The 10,260-nt window shown below is 40.2% G+C and overlaps 1 protein-coding gene across 4 annotated transcripts in view; it reads right to left on the bottom strand.

Moving 5' to 3' along the window:
• Positions 1–6,046, bottom strand: part of LOC118410101 (rho-associated protein kinase 1-like) — a 55,992-nt gene extending 49,946 nt beyond the window's left edge. The window contains exon 1 of one of the 4 annotated variants that reach the window (XM_035811597.1): positions 5,281–6,046. In XM_035811597.1, the coding sequence (XP_035667490.1) occupies positions 5,281–5,367 (87 nt within the window). In that variant the 5' untranslated portion in view covers positions 5,368–6,046. The remainder of the gene's footprint in view (positions 1–5,280) is intronic. The other 3 variants (XM_035811598.1, XM_035811599.1, XM_035811600.1) reach the window with 3 other exon arrangements.
• Between the last annotated feature and the right edge of the window lie 4,214 nt (positions 6,047–10,260).

Below are 10,260 nucleotides of genomic sequence, written 5' to 3'. Positions count from 1 at the left end.
TGATGGCCTTCCAAGCTCCTGTTTCCGCTGTTGGTTCTTTGAGGCTGTGGCATTTGCATACCGCAGCTGGGGAAGTGACAGAGCCATTTTCTCTTCTTCCAGGGGCTGGGGTACTGTTTGCTTACCTGGGAATGACTCAGAGGGTTTGAGTGACTATTAAAAAGGCCCTATGGCAGTTTCAAGGTGAAATAAATCAAAGTTTGGTACAAGATCTTTTTGATGATTGTGCTACTGTAGATACAGTTCATATCAAGTGAGTCTAAGATTAAGATAAGTTTATTCATTGTTACCATCTTCAAATTAAGGGGTAAATCAAGTTACCTGAACCTGAATGGGAAGAGTTAAGATTTTGGTTCTTCCAATCAGCCCCAATCCTCTCAGGAATATAGTCCAAGAGAAATACTGACTTCCATCCAAGATATAAGTGGAAAATCCTCATTTACTTCATGGAAAACCTTGGAATGGCACACTCCTGCTTTACTTGATCCTGAGCCAAGTCTGACGTCAACTATAAAGCCACTCAGTTTGAAAAGCATCTCCATGAAAAGATGAGGTTTTATTGAGATTTTATAGAGACAGACAAAAGAATGTCCCTTCCCAGACAAAACAGGATAATCCCAAGGACCATAATTCAAAGACACACCCAGTACAGAGATGAGGTAAGAATCTGTGAGTCAAATCCATTAATATGCAGTTGCCACAGTGCATATCTAGCTAAACTGTATGCCATACAATCCATTACATGTAAATGAAATGCATGTCACTTGCTGACAGTTGGATGGTAAATCACCAAACCATTAAATGTAACAATGTAGTTATCCCATGTCTATTACTATATTACTATTACCAAGTAAAACAAACTACAGAAAATAACCACTCATCTGGCAACCCTACACTATTGTCAGTTTTTCGTACCAATACTGAATAATCAAATTAAGCTTTGCTTTTGTTAGTTTTGACGAATGCATATTATAAAAAACTTCAAACAGTAATACCTGTACCCAGCACTAGAGGTTACAGGAGACTGAGCCACAACGAAATATAACAACTCCAACTGTCTCGACTTCATGTAGACTAGTTTTGTAGCTATGGACTACCTTGATTCAAAAATATAAAATCTTGATCAACTTACTTTCATGGACAAGAGGCTAAGCGTTGCCTTTAGATTATGCCTGGTATGTGTATACCAAGTACATACGTCACACAGAACTGTCACTTAGGATCAGGACACTCTGGAAGTGTTCATCTCGTGGTAAACAACATCTATCCTGTTCTTAGTATAGTTTGATTGATGTGATTTTTACCAATTTGGCTGATGGATATGTGCTGAAAACTTAGATAGTGTCCAAAAGTATATTGCATACATAATACATACATATTACATGGGTATGCCACTGGCTGAGTGCGCCCACAGAGCCAGAGACAGAAGGGAGTGGAGGAGGCTGATACTGGATGCTACCATAGTGCCCGACCCTCAGACATGAGGATGGGACTAGGTAAGTAAGGTAATACATACTGATGTTCAGCACTATGCGATAAACAAGCCAGTTGGGTCTTACAGTGATTCATAGTGGGTAATGAACACTGCAGCTATTACACTAGGAAAAGGTCGCAAGTGTAGAAAAAGCAAAGTAGTACAAAACAATGAATATCATAACACGGCAATGTAAATTTTTACTGGCGACAAACAAGATACTGAAGTTGGTACAGTCAACAATTTACCTATAAAGATGTCTACCTAGCTCGTAAATACATGACATGGAACTGTCTGAATAAAACTTTTACTCTCTTCTGAGGGTTAGAAAGATTCAGAAATGGTTATCAGCCATGCCAGCCAGAAACAGTCAAAAGTAAAACTGTTGGCTCAAACCTACAACGGAGAAAAAACGAGTCAGCTATGACCTTTGCCCCTGCAGGTGGGCATCTCCTGACAAGTGCTAGCTCTCTACATTTCTAATGCACTGAGAAAGGTAGCCTTCATCAGCAATGATAAGTAGCTGTCACAATGCAAAATTTAACCAAAAGTCAAGAAACAAAGGTCAGCTACTGACCTGATAAATAGACTTTGACATAACTCCATTTACACTTAACATTACTGCTAATCAAATTGAATCAGAATCATAGAATGCAGGTAAATAGAAATGCTCATACTATAGCAAAACAATATACTGCTAAAATCATTGGCTGGACAATATCCTATAGTATTCATGGATTGTTTCCTGAACTGTGGCACACTTGTTCTTCCAGCTCATTTACTCCTCTCCAAAATTATTACATAAATACATGCACCGCCTTCAGGATGTTTAAAGACTATCCTTTTAACTTAACAGTCTTGCTATGACCATTTAAAACCTAATAACATACCAGCAATCCACAGTACAGGCATACTACTTCAACAGGAATGATTGAACTTTGACCCTACCATTTCCTTCAGAACCTGTACAATATACTACATAGAGCTATAACTTAAGATGAACTGTATCAATTGCAGATCCCTGGAGGGACCTTTACCTTAACCTATTCTTGTCTAGCTACCACATGAAGAACTACTGTTAGTGTATAGGCTCCAGGCTGTGATTACTATCTTACATGTAGTGCTAAAAGTAAAGGTACGTGAAGCAGAGATAATTCTTGAAGTGACTACGACTTGAATAAAAGGCCATGTTAGACAGTCTGTGGGGTCTGACATTGCGTGCAATAATGCCCAAGGGCAATAACGCAGTGAACGATGCTTCCTGTACTTTGATTTCTTGAATAAAAAGTGGCTTGACAAGTGCAGCATTGGGAATACACTGTAAGTAAAAAGCTTTTATGTCCTACCACAGCATTTTGTTACCTCATGTTCCAAATCGGGACACATTTACATTGAACAAAAGCTACAAGATACATGTAGGTCTATTAAGTAATTCAAAATCTTGCCGACAAAAACTTCTTCATTAGTTCAATCCATTTTAGTCGTTTCTATTTTTTATGAAAAAAACAAAAATAAATACGACTCCAGTTGTCTGCTTGGTACACACTGTTTGGCAATATATCACTAGTATGTGTAAGTTTATACAACAATATTACAGAACGAACATCCGTAAAATGATACTGTAGAAATCATTATCTTGTGCACAGTCTTGTCTGCCATGATATTTGACCCCCTTGGTGATATCTTGCTTGCTTCATTATGCGTAAGTGCTTCAACCTTGTTTCAGGTGAGATTACAGCAGAATGTTTTAGTACTTCTAGGTAAAATTGCAGGAGAATAGGACTAAAACAGCTGAAGCATTTCTTCAGTTCTGGTCAGTGCCTTCTTGTAACAAGTGTCAGGCATTTAACAGTGCCAGCAACACTGTAATCATTTTGCCATAAACTATTACAAAGGTATCCAAACTATTTGCAGTAATTTTGACTTATGAACAATCTGGCTTCCTCTTATTGTGATTAAAGTTGTGACAGGTGCTAAAACATTGTTTAAAATGTCCATATTCTGTAACATGGCAGTAGAAAACTAAAGGAATGGCCACAGATACTCAGTGTCAAAATTAGATTTATGAGAGTGTCTACCTTTGCTTTAATGTTTTATGAGTCCTGTGGTCCTCCACTGATGTGAAAGAAACCTGTGCTGTGTTGTGCTTTTCCAACCAACACATCCTGTTTCTCTGAATCAAGATTTAAGGGGCATGTCATTTCTGAAAATGATGATTTGGATAGGTTATGTAACTCACCAGTACATGACGGTATAGAATGATATACTGTCTGTGTTTAATTAGACATGACAACAATTTCAGCCTACTATGACCAGACTACACTTAAATGATCTGCAGCTGGAACTGGTATTTCCATCATTTGCATACCAAATATATATTTATACCTCTGGGATGGGGTAAATGAATCTCCGAGACTATATCTGGCCATAGACAACCCAAAATAGGAAGGCACTTCCCCAACCCCACTACATCATGATGAAAGTAATGCATACCCAGAGAGACATTGGGTGAGTCACAACAGCATTGTTATCACTCGGCCTGCGCCACAAAGAATGTTGTTTTTGTACTGCAGTATCTGTAGACCTACGACACACCTGGCTAGCCCATCCCTTTGTCAGTACAATAATTGTGGATTAAACTAGTTTCAGGGTATACTTTGTTATGCTGTCTCCTGTGTGTTCAACTACCAGATGCTTGTTTTGATGACTTTGGATAAGGAATTACTCAGTTCCTTCCTTTCCTGACCTAACGATATGAGAATATGACACTGTGAATGTGCAACTTGTAACAGTATTAAGGATCATTAAGGTACATGTATATTCAAAATTAAATCATAGACAAGACATCTTTTAGGAGGGTCCGCATGGGGGGTCCTGACAACGATTTACGCTGAATTCAGGAGAACCCCCTACGTATTACGCTAAATCAAGGAAGGCAATTACGCTAAATTTCGTCGCCTCGCTACGATTTACGTAGATAAGATGGTTTTCCCTACGAATTACGGGAAATAAAATAGGCTGCCTACGCCTTACGTAAAAGAGCATGCAGACCCTCTTTTAGACTTGCTATTTGACGAACACTTGAATCTGTACCATTTGACACAAGTAAATAGAGAATAAGAGATGGGGGGAAACAGAAAATTCAACAGGTTGTGTTGTCGTCTGTCATTTTCTCAGTAAACTTTTCCTAGTGATATCTGAGTTCCTCACACTTGTCTACATCTGCCCTGTACTGAATGGCAGCTTCTGTTTGCTGGTGATGTCAGCCATCAGTAGTCCTGGTGTTCTAGCCTGAGTGAATACTGACTTATGATGTCATCCCAGGCCAGAGGGAGACAATGACTTCTCTGTCAAGTGTCTCTGGTTCACCCCAACCTGCACTTGGACACCGACCTAACCTCAGACCCTCCAACTAATCTGCAGCGGAATCCAAAGCTGACGACTTTTTCCCTGGGTTTGTGGAGACTTATCAAACAGAGGTGTCATGTTATCACGAGCTCTGATGGGCCGTGTGGCCTGTTGTCCATAACACAGCCAAACCAAATATTTACAGAACGGTCATCCGACAAGAATTCTCCCATCCCGTATATGCAAAACTCTTAAGAAATAGTTACAGCTCGCCTTTTGCAATGTTCATCCAATGGTAAACGGTTAAGAAAACGTGATGTTATTGTTTTGCGTCCAAGTCTAGTGTGTATATAGCTCTGCATTCCGCAGAGTACATACCGGACTATGCTGACAAACTGCCCCTCCCCACTAAAGAACAACGTCTACAGAGCAAGGTCGGACTCTTCTCAGAAACTTACCAGTAAGCCGTCTATGTTTATCTCGCACTTCAAGTCCCGAACTCGCTGTTCCAGCCGGGCTAGGCGGTCATCCAGTTGCAGTTCCATCGCCGAGGTTGTGTTCGTACAAACCGCAACTGGTGGAAAGTCGGGAAGCTGAAACTTGGCCCCGGTTTACTTCACACTCCAGATCCCTTGAATCAGACGCAGCTCATCGAAGAACAGGACGGGGAGGGACCTCTCACAAACTCTGTTCCCGCAGCCCGAGACTTAAAGATTTTACGATAAAACTCGGCATGTCTCATGTCTTGACCTTCTGTTACCATGCAGTGCCGGTAAAACCGTGACAGGAACTTCGTGTCAGAGTCCGACAGCTCCGCTATTTTCAATGCCAGATGACTCAAAAAAGTGCGACTCGACTTTCCTCTAGATCCGCCCAAACCGACTTGCGGTGGCCCAAACTTTTCCGTCTGGAATATGCTACGATGGTAGAGTTGCAAGCTCAGCAAGAAATACGGTGACAGTCCTTGTCTCTTGTGAGTTCTCTGCTTGAAAATCCAGTTGTCCCCGTCAAGAATCGATGCGAAAGTGTTCAAGTTTGGCTCATCATAACAGACGTTTCTGCCATCCAACCGCCAAGATGGCTGCCAGCATTACCACAATCCCAACTTTAGCCAACGACCCATGATTCAATGCGAGAAGACTAACAAACGTTCACCTGATACTGGGGTAGGTTGAGTTTACGAATGAGAAGCGCCACTCTACATATTTAAGATGAACTACAATCAGAGACAGGTGAATTTATATTTTCAACCCTTGGCGCATGGCAGCAGGTTTAAATGATTGGTCTTCAAAAAGAGTGGTCTTCTAACATGACTGGTCTTCGCTCTGAGTAAACAGGGAAATAATTGTTGATTTGCATGTTATTGTATTGTACCTCAAATACGAGGCAATGGTAACATTGATAATGTTGTATATAACGTTAACGTTAACGTTATAAACTTAACTTGTTTATACCGATGGCTTGCTTAATTTCTCAAGAGTGACCCACCAGTGTAATCACTTATGTGACATTGTGGCTCTGTATCTTCTGAGAAGCCATGGAACGTTTGGATTTGATGTTAGATACGCTTGATTTTTTTGTCAGGCCGCTGGCTACAAATGGCAGAATTCGAAGAACGTTAACCCTTGAGTCGGTACGCGGTGTTTTCCGCGCGGGCCGGGATTTCCCTACTGGTATGGCCGATGGGTCGGGTCGCAAACGGCACAGGACGGGTCAGGATAAGTTTATATAGAGACTATAGAAACGATTGCCCCATTGGTCGGGCGTTCCCCGTTTTTCGGAGAATCCTAGCCATTTCACACGAGATACGCGTTCTGCAGTGGATATTACTTGTCCGAGTGATTTCATAGAATCCACAAATCTACTTCCACAGCTCACCGTATGTTAAGATCGAGACATTTTCAAACTGAGGTGTTTCCACATTCTACACAAAACGTGCCGCCAACGCCAACACCAATAACACCGTGCACAGCACAGCTAGTATATTTTATACACTTCTCTTACTAACAAAGTAATAAACGCTTCTCCTTTTTGACTTTAATATTCGTCGTTCTTACTAATAGTTGGACCATCCAAATCACTTATATATTCACCAGCCAACGGGAAATTCAACAGTGTACAATACCACTATAAAATCATGAAAGGATTTATGTTCAACAGTTCAACTTATAAGCATTGTACTGAATCTTCGTTCTACGTGTCTTACAAAATTTACACACACACACACAAACAATATTCGGCAATCATTTAACACTAGTACTCAGTCAAAAACTTACATCCTGCCAATTAGGTTTCCGCTATAGAGATGTAACACGTAACACGAAAAACGTTTAGTTAACGTTACATTCAAGATTCAAATGTACCACAATCTATAAGCACGTTTCTTCATCCTGAGCGCAAAACACTTTCATTACCTTTTTTAAACAGTCAGAGGTTGAAGTTCACCAATAGGGCGTCATCATTCAAATTTCAGTGACGGTTTATAATTTTCCAGTGGCGGGAAAGTCCGGTAAATGACACGTACGCAGGGTCATTGGGAACCCCCTAATAGCTGCTTTCGGGCTGGCAAACGTACCTGCTACCACTTGTAACAACGAAAATGCAGTATTATGCCGCAGTTCATCTCCACATGGACTTACCAGTTTTCAGTAAGTGATTGATATTAAGAAATTGTTACCAGTTACCAAGGAGGTTGAAAGAGGGAAACAACCTCCTTGCAGTTACTCGAAAAAATTCGTTTTGACTGTACTTGGCGAATGACTCTGAATTAAACTGGTGTGTTACGCCGAAGGAATACAGATACAGAATTCGGCATACAGAAGCGGCACACTTCAAATATTCACATGAAGACATGGATGTATTTAATGGTATCAGATAAATATAGTGCATACATTGATAAGGGTAAGTCATAATAAAACAATGAACGTAAAATATGGCGTTCCTTTGTCCTGTTGTCTAGTGTAGTGGACTTTTGGGGGATTTCCAGAGGATCGGAAAGGTAGGAAAGTCCCTCAAGGAACCATATTAAAGTAAAAAAAAAAGACACTTTACTTGTTTGTCATTGAAAAGTTTGGCAAACTACTTGATTTTTTTTGCTTGAAAGTTGAATTAACAGCCTGGACATTTTCCTCTCTGAGCCGACAAGAAGACAAAAATACTGGGGAAGTAGACTTTGGATAGACCAAACAGTGCACATGTAACGTTATATTCATAGATTCTTAGGCCCTGTGCTAGGCTAGTATGATATGGGATTTGATACTAGTATTCTGCGCCCATTTATGCTGTAGAATAAATTTCACATGGCATATAAGTTTGAATAGGAATTTATGTTATGAACAGTACATTTGTACTTATTTTTTACAACAAGCCCTGTAGAGATCTATTAACGCTGTGGCTATTGACACACTCAGTGTGCCAATAGCCAAACAGGCTATTGACACACCGAGATGCCAGTCAGCCAATCAGAGCTTGTAACATGCCTTTCCGGCAATATTTTAGACAAGCAATAGTTGATTAGACATTGTTCGGAAGATTAGACATTGGAATCTTTGAATCTTGGAATGAACGGACGTATTCAAGTTATGCCCTACATCTGGATACCTAATAATACAGCCTGCAACGTGTATGTATGACGTAGCGTAGTGGATAGAGCGTTGACCCGGGAATCCATGAAACCAGCTCCGACCCGGTTCGAGTCCGCGCCGGAGTTTTTTTAATTTTTTTTTTTCAATTTTTCTTGTCCCTTTTTAAACATCCATTTGATATAAGAATATTTTATATATAAACAACTTTTAAAGTTTCTGTTAACAATATAAACCAAAAATAACACTGACCACAAAACATGTCATAATTTTCGGCCGTGTGGTTCCGGCGCTATCGGCACCGACTCGGAAGAATATTTCTTTCACATTAAAAATAATGGAGGTAAAACAACAACTATAACTTCGCTTCCTTAGTGATATAAGTTTTGAGGCCGAAAATTCTCCAATATGGCAGGAATTCGTCAGTAAACACAGCTGAAAACGTGTTCCTAACCGATCCAACATGGCTGCCATGATCACATGCGGTGACAGTAAAACTAGCACATATGATAGCAGATTCCGATGTTTAAAATTGTGCCGTAAACACGTGAAAAAGATCGTATTTTGGGTTGATAATGGACACAGGATGCCATTTGTATTTTTCAGAGTGTTGATTGTCAAATATAATCGTAAGATTTCCTCATTTTAGTGGTTTCTATCACTGGGTCAATAGCCTCGCTCATATCTATTAATACATGGATGGATATGGTAAGGTGTCTATGCTCAACAACGCGCTATGACCCATACCCTCCTTGTTACTGTAACATGTTATGTTCAACGGTTGTTGCCGTGTTTCTTGTCTTGACCCCCACGGCCACACGTATTTTTCTAAAAAATCTTTGTTACTAATTTGAGCCCGTTATGTACTGATTTTGTGGAAATAAAGACAGTAAACATAATGAGGTGGGGGGGGGGGGGTCCTATCAAAAGACTGAATAATTTTTTTTTGAAAAATTGCGTTCATGAAACATCCGTCATATTTTCTTATATCTTAAATCAATTCGTTAAAAGCGTTGCGAGATACACAAAAGTCACCGGGAATCCCCCGATAGATCTCGACAGTCCGAGTCGGCTGTAAATATGAAGATTTCACAGCCCAGATGTATACAGTATATATGCATTTATCGTAACCTTACCTGGTATTCAGCATACTAGTACATGTAAGTTGTAACGGTTTAGACGGGCCCAGTTAGCGCGGTACGGTGGCAGCTGTAGGGAGCCCACAGTTGCCATCTTACAACTTTAGTACTAGAATTGATAACGCACCAGAATCCTATATGGTGCAGTAATGTTTGATGATGCCGACGAACATGTATAAAACTGAGCTAAGTCTCAGCTAACGATGAATCGCAGGATTCCATGAGAAATATATCCACCTGCTCTGTTATGTATGAACTCAGCTCAGGGGACTTTCCGACATTGGGAAAGTCCCGACCAAGGCTTCTGGGGACAAAAGGCTCATCGGTCACCCCAAAGGTTGTCACTATCAGAGAAATCATAGTTGAAGTAAATGGTCAAATTTTGGCTTCTTTTTTTTCTGGACTCACTTACATGTATTATATAAGGTAAATGCCTTATTTTCCTTCCCTACCGAATGGACCGTTAAAGAAACTAATTGACAGATTATTACAGGTTAAACGGTTTGGGACTGCAACTCGCTACCCAGCCGAATGTAGTAAATGTTGATTTTGTGGCTTCTTGTCGGCCCAAAATTTTACCTTATCTACAGGGGGAAAACTAAACCTAATTTTCAACATTTCGAAGACTCCTGGGTCACGATAACACCAGCTCGATTACTCACGTCTGTTAAATTTTCTCTAAATGTGTTCTTCTTCGATCAGCTTTCCTTCTTACATT

The sequence above is a fragment of the Branchiostoma floridae genome, chromosome 2 (assembly GCF_000003815.2).
Source record: "Branchiostoma floridae strain S238N-H82 chromosome 2, Bfl_VNyyK, whole genome shotgun sequence".
NCBI lineage: Eukaryota > Metazoa > Chordata > Leptocardii > Amphioxiformes > Branchiostomatidae > Branchiostoma > Branchiostoma floridae.
This window is presented reverse-complemented; position numbering and strand designations above follow the sequence as displayed.